At 39.9% G+C, this 23,022-nt stretch overlaps 1 protein-coding gene across 5 annotated transcripts; it reads right to left on the reverse strand.

The window, feature by feature from the left end:
* On the reverse strand, positions 1 to 16,016 carry LOC146389835 (uncharacterized). Of its 5 annotated transcripts, XM_084913777.1 has the most exons (9): positions 12,011 to 16,016; positions 11,757 to 11,924; positions 11,500 to 11,586; positions 10,251 to 10,349; positions 7,287 to 7,373; positions 3,905 to 7,144; positions 2,860 to 2,908; positions 2,628 to 2,691; positions 1 to 2,230 (listed from the first exon to the last, which is right to left on the reverse strand). In XM_084913777.1, the coding sequence occupies exons 1-6, from the start codon at positions 12,216 to 12,218 to the stop codon at positions 7,113 to 7,115; spliced, it is 681 nt and encodes a 226-aa protein (XP_084769903.1). In that variant the 5' UTR covers positions 12,219 to 16,016; the 3' UTR covers positions 1 to 2,230; positions 2,628 to 2,691; positions 2,860 to 2,908; positions 3,905 to 7,112. The 5 variants fall into 5 exon arrangements, with proteins under 5 accessions (XP_084769903.1, XP_084769906.1, XP_084769905.1 ...); XM_084913780.1 differs by having other exon boundaries at positions 2,860 to 7,144; positions 11,757 to 11,825; XM_084913779.1 differs by having other exon boundaries at positions 2,860 to 7,144; positions 11,500 to 11,583.
* Positions 16,017 to 23,022: the final 7,006 nt, after the last annotated feature.

Raw genomic sequence — 23,022 nt, forward strand, 5'->3', positions numbered from 1 at the left:
ATAATGAACAAAAGAAGGCTGCAGATTTAAATAAATGAGCTATACACAGAAATTAAATCATCTCTCCTGCTTCCTGTTCCTGCTGCAGAGATGATCCAGGATATCTGCTCATTTATTCAGACTCTGTGACTGAAGTAAAATCCATCATCCTGAAGTCTGAAATACAACAACTAATAAAACTAATGCAGGCCGAAACACGGTGAACATTAAAACTACTTTGATTGTTTTAAAACAGCCCAAAATCTTTATTTAGAGAAATGACTGTCTTCATTTGAAAGTATGAGTCTGTGTCTCTTTGTTTCCTATCTGTGGGCTCTGGCTTGTAAAGGCTGTTAATTTTCCTGCTGCACCCACAGCCACGGCCGAGCTCTGATCTGATCCTTTAAAACACAGAGTTCACGATCACAGTCTCTGTTTCACCCCATTCCTTTAGTTGGTGGAACCGTTTAAAAACTACAAATCCCTTCCACGCCAGAACAAATACGTCATTATGATCTAAAAAGGCTGGTTGTTTTTAGCATACATGCTAGCGTCTTCTAAATGGTAAATGGCCTGTTTTTGTATAGCGCTTTACTAGTCCCTGAGGACCCCAAAGCGCTTTACACATCCAGTCATCCACCCATTCACACACACATTCACACACTGGTGATGGCAAGCTACATTGTAGCCACAGCCATCCTGGGGCGCACTGACAGAGGCGAGGCTGTTCATTCTAGTATGAAAGAAGAGTTTCACACCACAGGAAGTGGACTCATTCACTCATTCGCAGAAATCACTCGTGTTTGGATCGCGTGCTTAATAATACTTTAATGATAATGTGACGTTTCTACAACCTTAACCACCTGAGGGGGCGGGGCGTACTCCGCCGAGCGCGTGTCGAGGAGTCCAGGAAGGCTGTAGAGAAGCTCGATTTAAGGGTTAGTGACGTCACTGGTCATGTCACTCGCTGGTTCAGAAAGTGGTTCAAGTGTTGGTGAGTTATGAACATAGAGCAAAGACTCTCAAAGAGTCGCATCTGATTCATGAGTTTTTGACACTTCTACATCGTCAATGCGATTTTTTGCCCCTGAAATAACAAAATAAAATAATAAAGCCGGATGTTACAAAATATGATACAAATTAAAGCTCATTTTTAACTTCATATTTATTAATTTATTTGTTTATTTCAATTTGTCAGAAGTTTCATTTCTTTTGAGGAGGGAGGGATTAGAATTTTTGGCAAGTATTTCATGGTTCACACTGTAAAATCTAATTAGTTCCCAGAACTCAAAAAAATTGAGGAAACTCGTTGCCTCAAAAAAATTGAGTAAAGCTTAGCTAAAAATGACTAAATTAGGACAACTTATTTATTTTGAGTACTCTGTACAAGCTCATTTGTTTTCAGAACTCAAGAAAATTGGATCAAGTTTACGTAAGATGACCAAGTTAGGGCAACTTACTCATTTTGAGTACCCTGTACAGCCTTGTTAGTTCCCAGAACTCAAAAAAATTGAGGAAACTCGTTGCCTCAAAAAAACTAAGTAAAGCTTACTTAAGATGACTGTTAGGACAACTTACACATTGCAAGTCTGCAGTATTAAGAATAACTTGATATTTCTGACTGTACAATTTTAATTGTTTACCTACTGACAAACATTTCAAGTTCAACTAAATGAAAAAACTATTTGTGGTAACCTGAATATGATTAAAAATAATTAACAACACTTTTTTTAATGATGTTAAAATCAGCCCAACTTTTATTTTCAAACACAACAAAGTATAACAGCCAACATACTGGACACTGTTCTGCTGAACAACAAACAATTATATTGCCATCACTGTTAGAATCTTACAATGAAACAAAGTCTCAGATGTAATTATTCTGAAAATAAGTTTAGGCCTACCACAAGTTTGTTTTGTACTTACATTACTTATATAATCAAAATAAAATATTTATTGTTCTGTCACAAGTGCAGTCTCTGATTTAAACAACACATTTGTTTTGCATTCCAACACAGGAGCTGGAATGTTGTAATATTTTAAGGATGGCTTGTTTCCAGTCCAGGCATTACTGCCTGAATGACCGTCATGGATCGAGGTGATCCAAATGTAGGTGCAGAAGAAAGTCTTTAACCTCCCTTAAGTACAGTGGCAGTGGATGTGGGTTGGAGATGCAATGAGCTTGAACCTGCAGGCGACCATCTTCACTGACCACACCATCTGTGACGGAGGACTCATCTCTCCTGGTGTCCTGCAAGAAAACAATAATATTTTTTGGAACATGAACTTAATTGCTTTCTTAAAACATTTTTTTCTGCATTTGGTATAAAACAGACTCCAATTTACACAATCTCAGGCTCCCTCCCACCGGAGAGGTGACATTCAATGTCCCAATTGTCAGTCTGGATAGCCCTGACCACCACCCGACACACAATAATGTCATGAAAGCATCATTTTAAAAAGGGCTATGCAAACATGGCCAATAACTTTCATTCTAATGATGTGCGAAATGATTTAGGCACAAAACAAATTTTGCTGTTAGAAAACTTGCAGACTTCACTATATACAGTGTAGACCCTCTAAACTAAGTTTGGGGGATGTGATCTTTCAAGAAATGCAGACCAAACTGTTGTTGTTTGTTTACTTACACAGCATGTCTTGTAGAATTAACTGGAGTCACCAGCAACAGCATAGTGCAGTCATATCTCAAGTCTAATAACAGAAGACAGGCAAAGATCAGTACAGAAACAACTTCCCCAAACCAAAGCACAAATAAAACAATAAGTAAAACAGGCTGATCTAAAGTATGATTAAAGTTCAGCCTGATTAATATAAATGTCACTGACAGTTGCTAATATATTGGAAAACCAAAATACTTACCACTGAGTTGATGTCTTTCTTTCCAACAACAGGAGTGCTGGTCCCGAGCCTCAAAGACAGTAAGAAGCAAGCAGAGGGAGAAAAAACAGAACATTTTTCAGAAACTGATTTTATCCTTAATGGCTGTGCAATCATTGTAACATAGAGTTTGCTTATGTTGTTAAATAAAGGCTAGATTTGACATTAATAGATGCCACACATGTTCAAAAGCTGCCACAAAGCATGAAAAAAAAATGGACGTCTCTGAAAACGTCGGAGCATTTTTGCAAATATGTGATGTCTTGATAAATCGAGCAGATATTTGAACTTTACACAGCTACATTCTCGCCTGAAAATATCTTAAAAGTTTATTTTGTGACCCAGAAAAAGTAATAAGTTTTTTAGCCGCGCTCCTCCGCCATTGCCGCGCTTACAAGTACGCACAGGCTCCGACAACCAGCAACAAATGCGATCCTCCTTTTCCCCAGACTACCCTTTCTGGGTCACAAAATAACCTTTTAAGATATTTTCAGGCGAGAATGTAGCTGTGTAATGCTCAAATATCTACTTAATTTATCAAAATATCACATATTTGCAAAAGTGCTTCCACGTTTTCGGAGAGCTCTGTTATCCACCAGCGCGATAGCTGACCGGGAGGTCAAGGCTCGATAGAGTCCAGGAGCACAACTAACTCCTGGCTTATTCTTTTCAACCCCCCTGCACTCTTTTGCTACTCAGGTTAAACATGATATATATATAGTTAGTTAGTTATGGCTATGGATTGAAAATACCCCCCACACCCCACTCTACCCCTAACGGCTGCACCTCCCGAAGAATTTTGTCTGGGCTCTTATCTCACTTTTTTATTTCAAACAATCAACAGAAAATTTCACAGACATCGTTTTATGTAAGGTTTTTAAGGCTGTGGTGTTAATTTTTAAGTAACATGAGCCCAGCGGCAGCAGCAACGCTAGGCTAACACTAACTAGCTAGCAAGATTATAAACCTGGTGCTAAAATAAGAGAAGCCACAAAATCAGTTTGAATAAGAGTAAACATTTACTCACCAAGTCAGTGTATCAGGTAAAGATCCACAGCAATGGCAATAATCTCTTGAGCTGACGCTTCTCCAGGTTTGCTCAACATATTCCATAACAAATGCACCATGAACATGCGGACTGATCCGAGAGGGAGGAGGACGGTAGTGACGTGGCATTTTCAAAACACATCTTTCATCCTTCCGCCCTGAGAAGAAAAACTTCCAGCTTACTTAGTTTTTCTAAGTTAAGACAACTCAAATAAATTGAGTTTATCAGCATTTTTGCATAAAAAGTACTGGTAACTTATTTAAATCGAGTTCTAATAACAAATTGTTAAAAATTGAGTTCAGCCAATTTAATATTTTTAATTAAACACAATATTACATTTTACAGTGCAGGCGTTAAAGAGTTAAGTTTAAAGTTGGTGTGTAATCGTTCCTGTGGTGACACTGTGTTGGAGCTTCACTGGTGATAATCTTTCTGAGGTTAGACAGTGACAGGAAAGTTACTTTTTCTTGCCACCCATTTTAACTTCATGAGTTCTGTTTTTTTGTTTTTTACTGCGTCTTGTCTTGATGCGTGCTCAATCATCCAGCAGTCACCTGAGACAGAAGAAGTCAATTGGATGAGTGATTTCACAACACAAGCTTTCCAGGAGTTTATTGCTCTGAGAATATTTTTGTAAGTAAATAATGCTGCAGTCAGTCTGTAAGAGTAAATAAGAGTGTCACGGCCAGCATGGTGTAAGTTATTTAAGGACACAAAATGCAAGCAAGGCTTCTGATGAGAGTGAGCTTTATTGAGGAGGATGACATACAACAAAAGGCGAGGGTGCGAGACTGACAAAACCTAAATTGGGAAAACTAAGAATAAAGCTAACCTGAAACCAGATGCAGAGCAACCACACAGGATGACAGAGGGCAATAATGCAGACAAACCAGCAACTAACAAAGGCAGACACAAGGCTTAAATACACAGAGGGAGAGCACAGCTGGGAGTAATCAGACATGACGGGACATCACAACAAAACAGGAAGCTCAAAACACAGAAGAAAGACTCAGAGTCGCGGGCTTTACACAGAGACCTGACTACACTAGAGGGGATACACAGGCAGGGACGACACAGAACAGAGGGACCACAGAATAAACACCGTGAAACCAAAACACAAACCGTCATAATTCATAATAAAATCAAAAGTAAAAGTGCAAAAACCAAAAACACTGGGTCACCGACCGTGACAAAGAGAGAAGAGAGGTGGTGAGCAAGTGTGCATCCAAACCTCCACAAACAGAAAAACCTCTAAGGATCCATGTGGAAGTTTACTGCTGTGTTATTTTAGTGGACCGAGCCTGAAATCGGTTAAACACAAGAATGTTATAAACAACTGTTCAACTCCACAACTGCAGCACATTTTCTGTCCGTAACACTGAAACTAATGCACTCACAAAATATTAAAACATAAATTTTGTTTAAATCACATTTTTAATGAATGCAGCTGGTGACTAAATGGTTTCAAAATATTTAAAATATAAAACAGATGTTGAGCAAATGTCTAAAATGTCACTCATGTCTTGTTCCAACTCCTGTCAGATATGAGTTAAAATAAATTGTGTTGTTTTGATCTTCTTGTAATTCTTGTAATTATGCACTACATGTTCTACATACAGCCCGTCATTGAAGCCTTTATTATTTAGTCTGAAAAGTGAGCCCACAGTGACAAAGAGGAAGTGAGCTGTGTGCTAACACCATCTGTGACTATTGAGAAATCATCTGTAAAATTTTATCCTGTATTTTCCAGTTTTTACCAAAAGAAGAAGAATTAATGATGATGCAACTGTATTATTTTTTTTCTCTACACAAGTTCACATTCCAGGTGCCTTAAATTTTAAAGTCCATAAACATTAAGGGAAAAGCTCACCAATCATAAAATGCTTTGTGAGCATCAGTTTGTGACTGTGGGAAAGAAGAACTAGCTTTTAACAGGAAGCAGCAGAACCAGACTTCATGATTATCAATAATTAAATTTAGAAAATGTGAAATTTCTTCTTTTTTCTAATTTAAATTCATTCACTCATCAACATCCCTGTTAAAAATTAAAATATTGACAGCCTTTATTTCTACTTTTAAACCTTTCAATTTTACTTTTTTTTTGCTGCTGCTGTTTGTGGGGAGAAATGTCTCCTGTAACAAACAGTGAGCTCGCATCTTAACGACTGTAACTCTCAGTCAAACGTCTGTTTGACGTTCAGTCAAAGTCGCTGGTTAAAAGTCGGTCTTCTTATTCAGGTGTTTGTAGTGCTCGTCTCTTTCATTTCCTGTTGTTATTTCAGGCTTCTGACTGTTAGCCGCCTTAAACAAACCAAACCTGCTCAGTCTTTGCTTTGTTCTGCAGTTTGAACACAAACTTTTTGTCTTATCTTCTGCTTTGAAAACAGTTAAAGCAGTAGTCCTGTCTCGCTCGTGGCTTTAAACTGATGTCATTAATGAAGCAGATCAACCAGTAGATGGAAAAAGATTTTGATAGTGACTTGCGGTCGTTTTAAGCTTCTGTGAGAGGTTAAACAGGAAGGGCCCTGTTCTGGTTCAGGAAGTTAGTCTGAGTTACTTTATCAGATATAAAAACATCTCTCTGCTGAGAAGCTGCTACCAGAAATTTTTAGCATATTTTTTTATTAAATTTTCAAACATAATTAAACATGAATACTTTTGCCATGTAACTCGCTGCTGCTTGGTTCTCAGTAAAATAAAAAATAAAACGAAATAAATAAATTCTTCGGCCTCAAACGTGCAAAACGCGTGGTGAAGTGTTTCTGTGCAGTTTTCAGCCACTGTGCAGTTTTTAGTGTGTGGTTGTTCAGTCTTCTCTGCATGTAAGGAGGTGTGCATCGATTAGCCACAACCAAACAAGTCACATTTTCCATTTCACATATTTTTGAAGCCCACGACCACGTGAGAAAAACACTAAAAACACACTAGAAGAGAGGTTTATTAATGCGGAAAATAATTTCCCACTGCAGGAACCAACAAACATGAATATAGTTTAAATAATAATAGAGTTATGAATCATATTAACATATTTATATTCTCATTTGCCATAAAAAACATTTAAAGCAAGTTAAAATAGGATGTTATTTTTGAATTATCTCAGTGAAAATCTATGGATGTCGTCTGGTCTGAGGTGCTGGGAGGACCAGTTAGAGACCAGCAGCTGGACGTCAGTGGTTGGACTGGTGGACTACTTCAGTAAAGAGTAGATGGTGTCTGGCTCTGGTTTAAAGTGTGAACACAAACACAAACACACACAGTTCAAACAAACTTACAGTTTCCTTTCTGACAGAGATTAGACTTACTGAGCTTCAGTGAAGACGTGTTTTGCTCGGCTCTGTACAAAGTTAAAGTGCAGCTGTACCTTTGGGCCTCTTTGATCTGGTGGTTTTCGGTCCATGGCAGACGTCGCCTGCTCTCACTTCTGAGTAGATTGTAGCTGGATTGCACTCTGCAGAGTAAAACACTGAAGTTAAAACTACAGCCATGTCATTTTTACTGCACTGCAGCTATGGCAAACAGTTTTTATTTTGATTATGAAGAGATTAAGTGATTGATTTTATAAAGAGCAGCAGATTCTCACTGTGTTTTTTTCTAACAGCTTCTTAGCAGCTCTGCTGTGAAACACAGTAACCACAAAGAACTTTGGGGGGATGTTTGTAAAAAAGGAAGACAGACGACCACAAAGCTGCTGTCTTCTATCAGACAGCCTGATACATTTTACCACAGAGCAACAAGCAAACTCGTTCTCACAACATGAACACTGTTACTGCCCAAAGCAGAAGACAAGTGGTTAGAGTCATCAGTATCAGACTACCGTTATCTGGAATCAGCAAGAGGAAGTAACTTCTGTGGTTTCCACACAGAATTTAAAATAAAAATAGAAATTGGGAACTGACTGATTGGTCTGTTCAGTCAGTCTCTTTTTAGATGTCTTCCTGAAACACAAGCACAAGTCTGCCATTTATTAAGTGTTGCTCACTGGGACAAAACTCTAAACAGAAGCTCCCTGGGATATTCTCAAGGGGACAAAAACTGGTCCAGTGTTTAGCAACCAGGGAAAAAACACACTGTTCGTCTTGAATCCAAGGTTTAACTAAAAGACTCCTCTTCAGTACTCAGGTGTAGACCTTCCAAGACAGGCTTAAGAATATGTGATTAGAGCCTACCCTATGGACTCTCTTAAAAAGGCCACTTTAGGCTGGCAATCCAGAGGCACTAATCCAGACTTCCAGTCTATGTTGCAGAGGTGTGTCAACCAAGACAGCACCACAACATCTATAGCCAGCATATTCAAATGGCAGCCAGTGGGGCACAAGCAGCCTAGCTGCAACCTCCAAATGAACCTACCCATGGTCCCGTCCGAAACAGAGAGAAACACAATTTTTGCAAGCCTTTATTAATTCCAACAGAAATTAGTGTAGACAGTTAATGCAGCACTCCTATCACTCCCTCTCTGAATCGGGCTGCGAGGACAACTGGTCCCTTAAGCAGCAGTTGTCATTTGACTCCTTAGTGATCCGGTATGTGTCAGGAGTATCGGAGCAGGGGAGACATTTTTTCCAAACAACAGGTCTCTGTGGCTTTCAAACCCCAAAACACGCAGCCTCAAAAATTGGTCCACCCCATGGATCGGGTCCCCCGACACAAACAGAGTAACATAGTGCACGCTTCTAAGTGCCAGGAGGATTGCCAGGATTTATACATCGGGGAAACCAAACAACCTCTGGGAAAGCAGATGGCACAACACAGAAGAGCTACCTCGTCAGGCCAGGACTCTGCAGTCTATTCACACCCACAGGCCAGTGGACACTCTTTCAAGGATGAGGATGTACACATCCTGGACAGGGAGGAATTCTGGTTTGAGCGCGGAGTCAAGGAGGCCATTTACATGTAAAGGGAAAGACCATCTCTGAATCAAGGAGGGGGCCTAAGGGTACATCTTTCATCATCTTACAATGCTGTGATTGCAGCCATTCCCCAACTCTCTGTGAATGGTAAATGGCCTGTATTTTTATATAGCGCCTTACTAGTCCCTAAGGACCCCAAAGCGCTTTACACATCCAGTCATCCACCCATTCACACAAACATTCACACACTGGTGATGGTAGCTACATTGTAGCCACAGCCACCCTGGGGCGCACTGACAGAGGCGAGGCTGCCGGACACTGGCGCCACCGGGCCCTCTGACCACCACCAGTAGGCAACAGGTGAAGTGTCTTGCCCAAGGACACAACGACTGAGACTGTCCAAGCCGGGGCTCGAACCGGCAACCTTCTGATTACAAGGCAAACTCCCAACTCTTGAGCCTCAATCACCCCAATCAATGGTACTCATGGCCATTGATCAGTGGGCTTTGATCAGTGAGCATTGATCAGTGGTTGTTGATCAATGGTTATGAGAATTTGCATAATTAAGATTAAGGAACTGACCTCCCAGCACATTGTTCCTTCAGTGGGCTGGTTTCAGTCATTATGCAAATGTACTGTTTATAAGATTGGGGAAACCTGCAGTCAGCTGAGACTGAAGAAGTCACTTGGATGAGTGACAAAACGTTTCTCCCACAAAACGCTACCAGACAACTTCTGGGACTAGTTCCCGTTTAAAAAAAATTTTTTTCCTTGTACAGATGTCTTTTTTTAATAAATAAAAATATCACCTTCTGTGTGATTCACCTTGGAGTTTACACTGGAAAGAGACTTAGATTTGCCTGCTTTACTCACCTACCTGTCCACCCTCCACCACTCTGTTAAGAAATCCCAAGTAAGCAATGAGCACAACTGCATTATTCACACTATGCTCTTAATCAGTCTTACTAACCTGTCCTGTCCCCAGTTTCAACAGGTTGTGGTTTAAGGTTTGTAAATAAACTTGTTGAACAGAATTCAATCCTTTGCTGGGTTGTACATTTTGAGTCCAAATACAGTTAATAAGCCATCCATGAGTTGGAGTGGACCATTTTCTGTACCTCCATTGCTGAGGGAATGTACCATTAAATGCAGTGACTTTTCCCCAGAGGAGCTGCAGAGCTATGAACTTCTATGTTTAGGCTGTTGCTGTTTGAATTAATTATAATTTTGTGAATATTACAGTTATCCTATTGAATGTATTTTCCAGAATGTGTGTGATTTTGTGTGTGGTGTGAAAATGTGTGTGCAGCCAATAAACTGTAATTACCTATAAAGCTCATTGTATTTTCATCAGCCTTATGCTAATTAGAAGATGTTAGCATTACTAACATGGTGAAGCCTAACCCTGCTAAACCAAAGCCTCAGTGTGTGTGTGTGTCAAAGTGAACCAGGATGGAGACAAAGAAGAGCAGCTGTACCTCTCGTCTTTGATTTTTCTTGCTTGTCTGTGATGACGATTTGTTCATAATTGATGTTGTCATTTCTCACTCCTGAGTAGATTACAGCTGGATCATCTTCTGCACAGTCAAACATACACAGAGGACAATGCAAAGGTAAATGTAATTTCAACTATTGATGTTACATGAATAAGGGGAGGTAAGTAACACTGAATTAAGTTCACTTCATCTAGTTACTAATCGTTCTTCTTTCTCTTCGCGTCTGTGTTAAAACTTTTTATTATTGATGAGAAACAGGATGTTGGACGACTACAGCACTGTTAGCTTTTGTTAACCACAAACCACAAACACACAGTCCAACACACAAGGAAACAACAATCAACATACCACTGCAACTTTAAAGACTTACATTCAAATCTGATAAACATACTCAAGTTGTTAGATTTTTCAAAAATAAAATAAATAAAATATCACGATTCGCAAAAATTGTAAAGTACAAAGGTAAACTTTTAGGTAAAGTCTAAAATGCTTTAAATTTTTCACAGGTGGATAGAAGTACTAGACTTTGTACATAATCTCTTTTATGATTCTTTTTTTTTGAAAAAAGCCAAATAAATATTTGATAACTCAGGATGACCAATTTCATGATGACTGTCAACAAAATAGATTTTTTAGGTAAGTTAAACTCTTGCCTTTCTGAATAACCTGATATATGATCGGTTGTACTAATAGATCATCCAAAAAGTCTATGTCAGAGTTTTGTGGATGAATTTTCTGGATATTTGGACATTACTCAGTACAAGTTAACATACATCTATGGGTCTGTGGATGTGATTTGTTAACCAAAGACAGGCAGCATTAGCCGATAACTTAGCACTCCATCCTCTCATCTAATTTAAATTACTTTTGGTCTCCAGTAAATCATGACATCACAGTGCCTTTTTCTTTGAATTTTAGTTGAATCTCTTTCTAACATTTATTACAAGTGATTAAATAAACACCATGCTAGTTATAAATACAGTAATCCTTGTAAAACAAATACAGTGACAAACATGTTAACAGTGATAACACAGATGTTAAAGGTGTTATGTCATCAGGCATCAATGCAACACCATGATTCCTTGTGTATTTAGAAATCTCTCCACAATATAAAAATGACAATATGTCTCTAAAGTATTCACATTTAAAAAAACAAAAAAAACAAAGTTGTCTTGCATACAAAAATATTACAAAAACCATCCGCCACCCAGATCACAGCACTCAGTATTACCTTTGTTATGTTTTATTGATTGTTGTCGTTGTCGATGTGTTATGCTAATGTCACTGTATGTAATCACATCTTTTGCAGCTTGATCTGCTTAAATGAAAAACATAAATTAATGTTTAATTTAAAAGCACTGAAAAAAATAATTTTAGCTTTGTAACATGTAACAGCATGGAATTTCTTATATTAGTACAGAACGTAAATCTAAAAAACATTTAATCATAATAGATGCTCAAACTCTAAAATTAAAATCTCAGTCTCACCTTCAGGTTTCCTATGGGTACGTCGTCTCCTCAGGAGAACCAGTAACACCAATAGAACCACAACACAGACTGATCCAACACATGACAACACAGGTATGAGAGAGGAACCAAGAGAAGTGGATGTAGGTGGAGGTGTGGATGTAGGTGGAGGTGTGGTGGTGTGTTTGTCTAAAATTAAGCAAACACAGTCATTAAGTTGTCGTCACATTGTGAATGTTGAAACCTGCAGAAACACAGACAGGTGAGTGTGTCACCTGTGACAGTGATCCAGCTGGATGGAGACTCTCCATGACCGCTGATGTCACACTTGTAGACGCCTTCATCAGACCTGGAAACATGCTGGATGGTCATGTGACCTGTAGGCTGCTTCCTGATGAGGGAGCCATCTTTATAGAAAGCAGCTGGGAGGTTGGAGGGAGTGGTCTTTGTTTTACAGAGCAGAGTGACGTCATCTCCCTCCATCACAGGGAGGACAGGACTCTGCAGGATCACTGATCCACCTCAACACAGAGACAAACTACAGCATTTCATCCATTTACACACAGCTTCATCAACACTAACTCCACACACTCAGCTTACCAGTGACTGTCAGGTTAACCATGTTACTGATGGGACCCTCTCTGGACTCACACCAGTAAACTCCACTGTCCTGGGGGTCAGTGTAGCTGATGTTACATGAAGAATTAATTGAACCAGACCATTTTCCCCACCCATCTCCACACTGAGTCCTCTGTCGTTTGCTTGTGTTTCTCCTCAGAGTCCATCCAGCAGAGCTGTCGTCCTCCTCACAGCTCAGAGACACAAAGTCTCCTTCAAAGAACTGAGAGCTGCTGGGACTCACAGTCAGACGAGCTGTGAGGGTTAAAATGAAAAACTGATGATCTGTTTTCCTTTTATCAAACTATCGATAAACTATCACAAATGGCAAACATGAACCCAATCAGGTCATATCAGTGAGCATTTATCAGGTTTAAGCTGTGACAGAAGAAGGTTACTGACCTTGGTTTGTTGTGCAGCTCAGCAGTGAGATCAGAACTAAAGAGAAATGACACTCAGGTTGATTTGAGGTGAACATAAAGAACAACTCCAGCCGACAAACACAGACTCGTCTCTCTGATATATCTGCTCATTTCTATTTGATGCCTGCAACATATTTAAAATATAATTGGTTGAAAATCTTTTCATCCATCCTTCCCAAACACTTATCTGAGTTGAGGCAGAGGGAGAGTTAAACATAAAGCCCGGACCGCTCGCTTGCTTGATGGCTTTGGAAAATGTCAGGCAAGGTATACGTTTTTGAACTTTAAACTGTATTTATGTTTTCCCATTTTTTCTACTGATAAAGACCTCGCTACAGACCCTCATACCACACCAAAGCATTTAAGTAACAGACAGAAACCAGTCACTGTCATATTCACACCTACAGCCAGTTTAGAATCACCAGTTAACTCTCGTTGTTGTGTTCCAGTCAAATTTGACAGATTTAAAAGTTTTATCTCTGAAAAATGTAGTTTAATTTGATTAGACTGATATAAGATTCAGTGACTTTGTCCACTAAGAGGATTTCAACACACCAGTATTAGTTTATCATGATGTATGCTCAATCACCCAGTATTAGTTTGCATACAATTTTCTGTGTTTTATTTACCATTTCTACATTCTTGGTGTTTACTGTCAAAAATGACCAGTCATTAGAAATGAATGAAAGAGACAACAATTAGAAAATTACTGTAAATAACTGAGATCAGGTACATCTCCATTTGTCAGATGGACACATCAGCACATGCAAGCATGCACACACACAGGTTCCCTGGAAACCACTACAGAAACGTTTGCCCCGTAGAGCCTCTCTTCCACGGGAACAACTCCTGTGTTGGCATTTCTCACAAACATTTGCAACATTTTTCAGTAGTGTTGAACATTTCTTGTAGCTTTCGTGTATGATTTTTTTAAGACCTTCCTTGCAGGTAACTGTGTGGCAGCTCCATGGCAGGTATATACATCCTAAGTTAGGCTCTTTACTACATTATTTAATCACTACACTGGTGAGGAAGAGCAAGGCCAGGAAATTGGCAGCGAGAATGATTTAGATGAAGAATGTCAGAAACTCATCCAGATCAAGAAATGACTGGTGAGGACTAATTCAGTGATGAAAAGTATTGCCATGCTGAGGCTGCTGTCGCATTCGAGTCAAAGAATGGAAACTTCTCCCCACCTGAGAACCAAGTTAGGTTTTCAGCTGAAAATGTTGCGTGGATGATCACGGGACCTATACAATGTATAATATTCCTGACTGAGTCAAACCCATAGTGATAAAACTTGGTAAGAGAAAGATTTACAAAGACTACTGGAAGAAGATAACCCAAAAAGACATCAAAGCATACATGAGTCTTTTGATTTTGAGTGGTGTGTACAGATACGGAAATTAATCTACCAGAAGTTTAAGGGGAGGGAGAGCCTTCAGTTTTCAGGCCCCTCTTCTGTGGAACCAGCGTCCAGTTTGGATTCGGGAGACAGAAACTATCTCTACTTTCAAGATTAGGCTTCAAACTTTCCTTTCTGCTAAAGCATATAGTTAGGGCTGGACCAGGTGACCCTGAATCCTCCCTTAGTTATGCTGCAATAGGGTTAGGGTGCTGGGGGATTCCCATGATGCATTGATTATTTCTTCTTCAGTCATCTTTTTCATTCACTATGTGTTAATAGACCTCTCTGCATTGAATCACACTTTTTTATTAATCTCTTTCTCTCTTCCACAGCAAATTTTTTATCCTGTCTTCCTTCTCTCACCCCAACCGGTCGCAGCAGATGGCCGCCCCTCCCTGAGCCTGGTTCTGCTGAAGTGCTTGCTCATGGGATGTCATCTAATTTTTTTTTCAGGTTTTTTTGTATTATTGTAGTGCCTTTATCGCATAATATGAAGTATCAGCTCTAAAAAAGTTCATTGTGAATGTAATTCTGTGCACCGACTATAGAAAATGTCTAGCAAACTTAAATAATCCCGTAATCCTGTGCTGCTGTGTTTCCTCGACTCCTGAGCAAAGATAAAGAGTCAGTTCAGACCTGCAGTTGGTCCTCATGGTGTTTGAACTTGAATTCAGCCTGATTTGTTTTTCATGTCTTCTCCTCCATCATCAGTTATCAGGAGAGCAGACAGTCAAAGTACAAGAATTCAAACAAACACAGAGATTCTACTTACAGAGCAGACACAGCACAGATGTTTCCTTCATCGTCCTTCTCACTCATTTGAGCTTTTTTTCATTTCTGTCACTGACACCAAGTAAAGCCCGCCCTCTTCCTCTGAGCACCAGCTTTCTATTGGTTCAAACACAGAGTTGGGGGACTCACTTTTTTATTACTATACAGACATGCATGATAAAATTATTTTAAAATGTAACAATAATCACACAACATTACACTTTGAAAACAGTTACTTGCTACACAAACAAAAAAAAACCCAGTGAAATGTGAGTTCACAGAAAATCCATCAAGATAAATATGTGAAACCACATAGAACTCCAAAGTGTTTTGTGATTACATTATTAAGATATGTTAAATTTATTCACCCCACAACACAACATACCCTCCTGTCATTTCACACAGATAAAAAGTAAAATTAGAGTAAGCTATAGTTTGGTTAATGACAACCCAATTTCCATTTAGAAGAGGTCCCCTTTAGTGAGAGAGGCAGATATGAGCCTAAACAGTATCATTCACATTTTATTTTAGTGCAACTCCTCTCCATTTTTTTTTTACATATGACCACTAGAGGGAGATGTTTGACTAAAACTTTTATACTTTGTCCAGTATGTGTATATAAGCAGTGTTATATTTTAATGTGGACAGAGTTTAGAGCACAATGAACATACTTAATAAGCACAGTCAGCTGTAAAAAGTACTTAATACTTACAGTCTGTACTCCGCTGATCAACAAAACACCAGCAGATTGAGCACCAGTTTCAAGGCAAATGTTAAATGGAAATAAATAACGAGCTAAATGTAATTTCCAGCTGATTGTGTGTCTGTGTCTGTGTTTGTCAGGTGCTTAATGCTTGAAGATGGCGTGCAACACCACACAGAATGTGGAAACTGTGAAGAGTGAGATTAAAACACAACCCTGTGCTACCAGTTTTAGTAGCGTAGAAGCTCGCTATCCTACATAGTGTATCATGAAATATGTTTTATCAGTTCAAAGTACAAAAGAATAATCAATTTTAACTCTTTTAACTGTAACTATTCTCATTAACATCCAAGTAATTTACATGCTTGTTCCATATAGATGTTAATACACAAAACTGTATCCAGTGTTGTGCTCAATAACACACTCATACTCATATCTCATGAACTTTTACAGCCACAGGAAACAAAAACAATAATTGAAGAGTAACACATGTAAAACTTTATTGATTAACAAACTCACATAAAAAAATGAATTAATTAATAAATAATCTCGATGTGTTTAAACTGAAGTAACAGGCTGAAGAGTCTCCTTCATGGAGAAACAAGTTAAGGCTTCATAGATCAGAGGAGGAAACATGTGAGTCTGCAGCTCCATGTGTTGAGTCTGTTTCCACAGGCCCCGCTAGTTTAGAGACTTATTCCTCATGAAGGACAAAAACAAGACAGAACATCTTCAACCGGTCTTTTACTCGCTAACGAGGAAAGGCTTGGCCAGAACCAGGCTGTGAAGCTAAATGTTCCTCACCTTTCTCCAAACCAAGTCCTTCAAAGAGCAGCCCTCCTCCTAGCCTTTTATTGAAAAACTGTTACAATACACAACACAACACAAGCACCTCCCACCGTAAAAACCCTTGGTTACAAAGACAAGGCACTGTGTGTGTGTGTGACCTCCTGCTCACCAAAAGGTCATAAAAGCAGGAAGCTTACAACACAAGAAACAGATATCTGTGCTGGGGGAGGTTTTATTGTACCTACAATAAAACCTCCCCCAGCACGGAGTGGCTGGAAAGGTGATCAGGATGAAAGGAATGTCTTTGATCCTACTGCTTGAACTAAGACTTTACAAATTTAAGAAACACAAAAACAACATTCAACAATTTCACTTAACACCATGTAACACATTTCTCTTTGGTTTCATAATAATATCAGATTATTCAGTCATTCAGTTTGTGGTGAGGCATGGCCGGTGATGCTGTGCACTGTGTTAAAACAGGGGGGAGCAGGGGTTGTGTGTTGTAAGTTGTGGTGTGATGTAGTGGTGTGTGATACTGCATATTTTGATATCAATCCGTTACCAAGTAAATATTGGTCAGTATTGCTGATACCAATACCGATACTTTTTAATAAATAAGGTGGATGCGTCATTGAATTGCTAAATCTCAATTAATTTTCATGACCTTAAATGTTTTTTGTGATGTTTCCTTTTTAATTATTAAATAGTTAAAACCCAGGACATAATTAGGACAAATAATTTGTTTATAATTAAATTAAAAAATGTTTTATTATTGTGGCGGGTCGTGGTCTGCGATGCCTACAGGCAAGGCATCTACAATCATGCCTTGCCGGCTTAAAACCTATGCGCTGCTTGTGCTGTTGTTGTTTTTGGCTGGCACAGGAGAGCTGCAGCCATTGAATGTACTGTTACAGCAACCGTGTGATTACTGTAAGGGTGGACAGCGCGCAGCTCGGGGTGAGCCGTAGGCTGGCGTGCCAGCGGGACCTGCCAAGCTGGAGACGGAGGTCGAGGTGTGCGGGGGTCCTGCCACGCCCGAGGGCGGCACGCTGCATGGTCCTGCGTACCGGCCGTCTGCCCAGCTGCCTGTGAGCCCTGCCTCACTTCCACGCCTGCTGCGCCGCCGCTGCTTGCCACATGGGTGGCCACCAGACCAGCGCCAATCAATCAAAATTTATTTATATAGCACATTTTAAAGACCGAAGTACACCAAAGTGCTTTCCAGTAAAATCATAATACAGATAAAAAAAAAAAATCAGGGCTTCCACTGGAGGCGCAGGTGGCTGCCACTTCCCCGTCGCTGGGCCAGGGCATGGGGCGCCGATGGTCTGGGCCGATTACCTCTCCTGCTCGCGGAGTGGGAAGTAGGTTAGTCCGGATGGCTCCCTGGCCTCAAGCGGGTGATGGGGGTATGTGGTGGGGGGTATTCTGCGATGCCGCTGCAGGTTTGGTGGTGGTGATGTGTATGGCTGGTGTTGCGGGAATTGCCGTCTTGTGTATGACTGGGTGCAGTAAGGAGTGTATGTGATGTGTGTGTGAGCATGCGCGTGAAGGAAACGCGGGGAGCGAAAGAGGAAAAAGAGAGAGAGAGTGTGTCATGGCTAGAGAAGGCGACCGGGAGCAGCGTTCTAACGGGCTACAGCCTATGCAATGCGTTTTCGAAGTGTGCAGTACTGTTATTAAAGCCTCATCTCTTCAGTACTCTCCGGTGCCCCGGCTGATTTCTGTCTGCCTCACTACTCCACAAAAGTGAAGGGAGTTAACCCCGAAGGAGGACAAACTTCGGCCCTGGAGGAAGCATCTCCCCTCGCGTCTCCCGACCACGGTCAGGGGACTGACGGCGAGGAATGGTTAACACTGGCATCGGGAGAGCTGCAGCCGTTGAATATACTGTTACAATAACCGTGTGATTATTGTAAGAATAAATGATGCTGTGAAGCATGAAAATGCCATCGGGTCTGCCGTGGTGGCGATCTTTTTTTTTTTTCTTTAAAAAAATCTTAAGTACAGGCAAACCAGTAAACAAATTAAAACAAATACTGTTGATAAACTAGAATACAAAAATTACAATTAAAATTCTCAACAACAAAAACAACTGGTAAAAATATAATTAATATGTAAACAACTTAGCAACCCCCAAAGTGTCTTAAGTCACGTCACCTGACAGCGCAACAATGAAACATAAGAGTGGGGGAGAGGGAGCAAAGTGTGCCTGCTCTCCGCTGACACAGGAGCAGCGAGTCCAGTGACCTGGCTGCTTCATGTTTGCCGAAAGCACAGCATTGTAAACAAGCAGAGGGTCTGCGCCGGCCGGAAGAAGAGGAGCCGCGCAAGGGGCTGCCCCAGCCGGAAGTGGCGGCGGTGACAGAGGCGACGGAGGTCCCCGTGGACCTGGCGTGCGCCACGCTTGAGATTGGCGTGCTCGGCAGACCGGCCTCACCACCACCAAAGGCATCTTATAAACAGTACATAATTTTTGCATATTAATAATCAAGGAACTGACCTCCCAGCCCATCGTTCCTTCAGTGGGTTGGTTTCAGTCATTATGCAAATGTACTGTTTATAAGTTTGGGGAAACCTGCAGTCAGCTGAGACTGAAGAAGTCACTTGGATGAGTGACGAAATGTTTCTCCCACAAACGCTACGTCCAGATGAACAGAATCAACTTTCTAGGATCTGCTGAATATCACTATTCTAATTTCATATTTGACAACTTCTCTTTCTTTGAATTATAAACTTCTGGATGTTCCACATATAAATAAGGAAAAAGTGTGAAGCCAATACAAACAAAAACAATAACTTTAAAAAACCCAGAGCTGTAAAAAAAAAAAACTAACTCTGAGATGTTTCAAACAGGCTGCAGTTCAGCTGGATCCTGATATGTATCCTAACTCTTTTTTTTTCACGTTCTTTGTAGATCAAAAATCCAACAACAGCAGCAACAAGAAGCACAGCACAAGCTGACAGACCAATTTTGGAAATTTTGGAAAAATTTGGATCAGCAGGAGACTCAGACTCCAGCAGTTCAGCTGTAAAAAAAAACTGATTCATTTCAAACAGCCTGCAGTTCAGCAGGAGGATAGTCCTGATTCTTTGTTTCAAGTTTTCTGTAAATCAAAAAACCAACAACAGCAACAACAAGAAGAACAGCAGAAACACTCAGACCAACTTTCAGTCCAACAGATCCATCCTCTGTGTGTCCTCCTGTCTGACCTGCAGGTGAGAAACAGGTGTGAGGTGTCAGCTGTCAGGTAGGTGATGAGTGAAGAACAGAACAGAATCCATTTCCTTTTCAAACTGCTGTCAGACATTATCTACTGCACTCTGATCACATCACTCAGACCAGCTGCTTTCTACAAAGTCTCATCAACAACATCTTTAGAAACAAACATCAACAACCAGGAAGCAGCTTCACCTCTGATCACACACACACTCAACTCTACTCACTCACCTGGAGGAACAACATGAAGGTAGATGCTGCTGATCAGCTTCAACGGTTGTCTGACTCCCTGGACGACATGACACTTGTATGTTCCAGTGTCATTAATTGTCACATTGTTCAGAATCAAGGACACGTCTCCATCCTTCATCTGTCTGTCCTGCAGATCCACCCGGTTCTTAAAAGATGGATGCTGGTTTTCTGGATCAAACTGTTCATCCCGATAATAAAGCACATATTCATCTCCCAGGTCAGTTCTGTTCCACTTTACAACGATGATGTTGTTGTTTGGAGCTCGACATGGCAGAGTGACTATCTTCTCTCCAGACTCAGCTGTGATGGTTTTCTGGTCTGAAAGAGGAAACAAAACCAAGCAGAGAGGCTAAAGGTCAAAGCACATGTTAGAAAAAATGTTAGAGTTATGTAATCGTTATTTACTAGTGGCACTAATGCAAGTTGCTTTGCAGTGGGAACATTAACAGATAGAAATATTGTCCACAAGCTGCCACACTCTCTATCTAATATGTAAAATGAATAATCTAATCTAATGTAAAATCTATAATGAAATTACTTTGATGTGATGTGAGTAGCCATTGGGGAGGCCTTTGTTTTTATGAAGGGAAGTACATAGAACCAAAAAGTTTTTATAGAGATGCAGCAAAATTGAGCCATGGATGTAGTCATGTCTCAACACGAGGGATGGTATCTATAATAAACAAAAATACACAAATTACACAAAAAAAATTAAGCCCCAAGGAAATATCAAATAGAGCTAAGTGTATGTGTACCTGAGCTTTTCCATGCACCCATTGCCTGAAAAACATAAAACTCAAGTAATAGCAACTAACAGCTAAAAGGGAGGTGTGGAACAAAATGTGGGCCATTACAGGCCAAAGACAAAAGAAAGGTGTGGGAATGGATGGGGACGTCAAATATGCAAACATCTCCTGTCTCCACACCCAGCTCTTCCCATCTTCTCCATTCCCGCCTCTCCTGCCCCCTCAGCCTGTCTCACCCTGTCCCTCTCAGCAGATGACATCAAAAGAGAATTGGGCAGACTCCAGTCCAATAAAGCTGCTGGCCCTGATGGTGTCAGTCCCAGGGTCCTCAGGTGCTGTGCTTCCCAGTTGTCTGAAGTTCTACATCGAATCTTCAACATGAGTATGAAACTGCAGAGGGTCCCATCACTCTGGAAGACATCATGCCTGGTTCCTGTCCCCAAAAAGATTAATCCGTTGACCCCCAGTGACTACAGGCCAGTGGCTCTGACTTCGCATGTCATGAAGACTCTGAAGAGACTCATCCTGAGACACTTGTGTCTGCTGGTGGAGCCTTGGCTAGATCCTCTACAGTTTGCTTATCAACCCCATATCAGCGTGGGGGATGCCATCCTCTACCTGCTGGACCAGACTTATTCTCATCTGGACATTGTTGGGACCACTGTGAGGGTCATGTTCTTTTACTTCTCTAGTGCTTTTAACACAATCAGACAGTCACTGCTGGGGACTAAGCTCATGGAAATACAGTTGGATGCCCCACTGGTAGCTTGGATTATGGACTATTTAACAAATCGCTCATAGCATGTACGGCTGAGGAGCTGTCGCTCTGACAACATCCTGAGCAGCACAGGGGCACCTCAGGGGACTGTCCTATCACCCTTCCTCTTCACCCTCTATACATCTGACTTCAGGTACAAGTCTCAGTCATGTCATCTGCAGAATGGTGGGAAAGACCATTTCAGGTACTGCTCTCCCCACCTACTGCTGTAAAAATAGCTGAGCCAAAAACCTGGTTACATATTACACAACCTGCACACACATAACAAATGCCACACTTCCACAGAACAACATATACATATATATATATATACACACATATATACATACACACATATACACACATACATATACATATACACACACATATATATATATATATATATATACATATACACATATACATATACATATATACACATATACATATACATATATACACATATACATATACATATATACACATATACATATACATATATACACATATATATATACATATATACACATATATATATACATATATACACATATATATATACATATATACACATATATATACACATATATACACATATATACACATATATATACATATATACACATATATATACATATATATACATATATACACATATATACACATATATATACATATATACACATATATATACATATATACACATATATATACATATATACACATATATACATATACATATATACATATATACATATACATATATATACATATATGTATATATATGTATATATGTATATATATGTATATATATACACATATATACATATATATATATATATATACACACATACACATACACACATATACACACACACACACACACACACGGTGGCGGGCGAAGACTCCCTCTGGCGCCCCACCACACACACACTCACTCTTACTCTTCTTGTATTTATTGTTTGTTTACTTGCACTGATGTAACTGGAGCTTCGTAGTCTCGTCTCTCTATATACTGGACTGTAGCGGAGATGACAATAAAGTTTACTTTGACTTCAGCAGCGAGCAGTTTTCAGTTTCAGTTTTATTTGTCATATGCAAGTTAGCACAGGGTCAAGATTGCAATGAAATGTGTTTGACGAGCAGCAGTCACTCAGCAGCATGGTACAGTAGAAGAAAATATAATAAAATAAAATAATAAAGAAATAGAAAAATAGTAAAGAGCAAAATATTAGAGAGATGTGGTAAAAGAGATAAGATGACTAAATATATATGTATCTATAAATAAAAATATCTGTACACTAGTGATTAAATAAGAAAATGTTGAAAAGAAAAGAAATATGATGGGAGGGCAGATGGGATATTGCACAGGAATGAGCAGCAGAAAATTACAGTATTGCACTTTTAAATATAAATATCAATAACAATAAAGTGAAGTGACCAGTGCAGATTAAACAGAGTACTTGTGCGTCCTGTGGAGTGTGTGTGTGTTTAAGTGTTGTGGTGTCGTATGGCTTGGTGGTAAAAACTGTTTTTAAGTCTTGTAGTCCGAGCAGACAGGCTCCTGTAACGTCTGCCAGATGGTAACAAGGAGAACA

The sequence above is a fragment of the Perissodus microlepis genome, chromosome 3 (assembly GCF_051167445.1).
Source record: "Perissodus microlepis isolate ML-2025 ecotype Zambia chromosome 3, ASM5116744v1, whole genome shotgun sequence".
In the NCBI taxonomy this organism is placed as follows: domain Eukaryota; kingdom Metazoa; phylum Chordata; class Actinopteri; order Cichliformes; family Cichlidae; genus Perissodus; species Perissodus microlepis.

Coding starts and splice junctions, on each gene's coding strand:
- LOC146389835 (XM_084913777.1), bottom strand. CDS start 12,218: ATGGAGGGAGATGACGTCACTCTGCTCTGTAAAACAAAGACCACTCCC. Junction 11,925..12,010: donor CAGCTGGATCACTGTCACAG/GTGACACACTCA, acceptor GCTTAATTTTAG/ACAAACACACCACCACACCT. Junction 7,374..10,250: donor AGAAAAATCAAAGACGAGAG/GTACAGCTGCTC, acceptor TTTACTCTGCAG/AGTGCAATCCAGCTACAATC.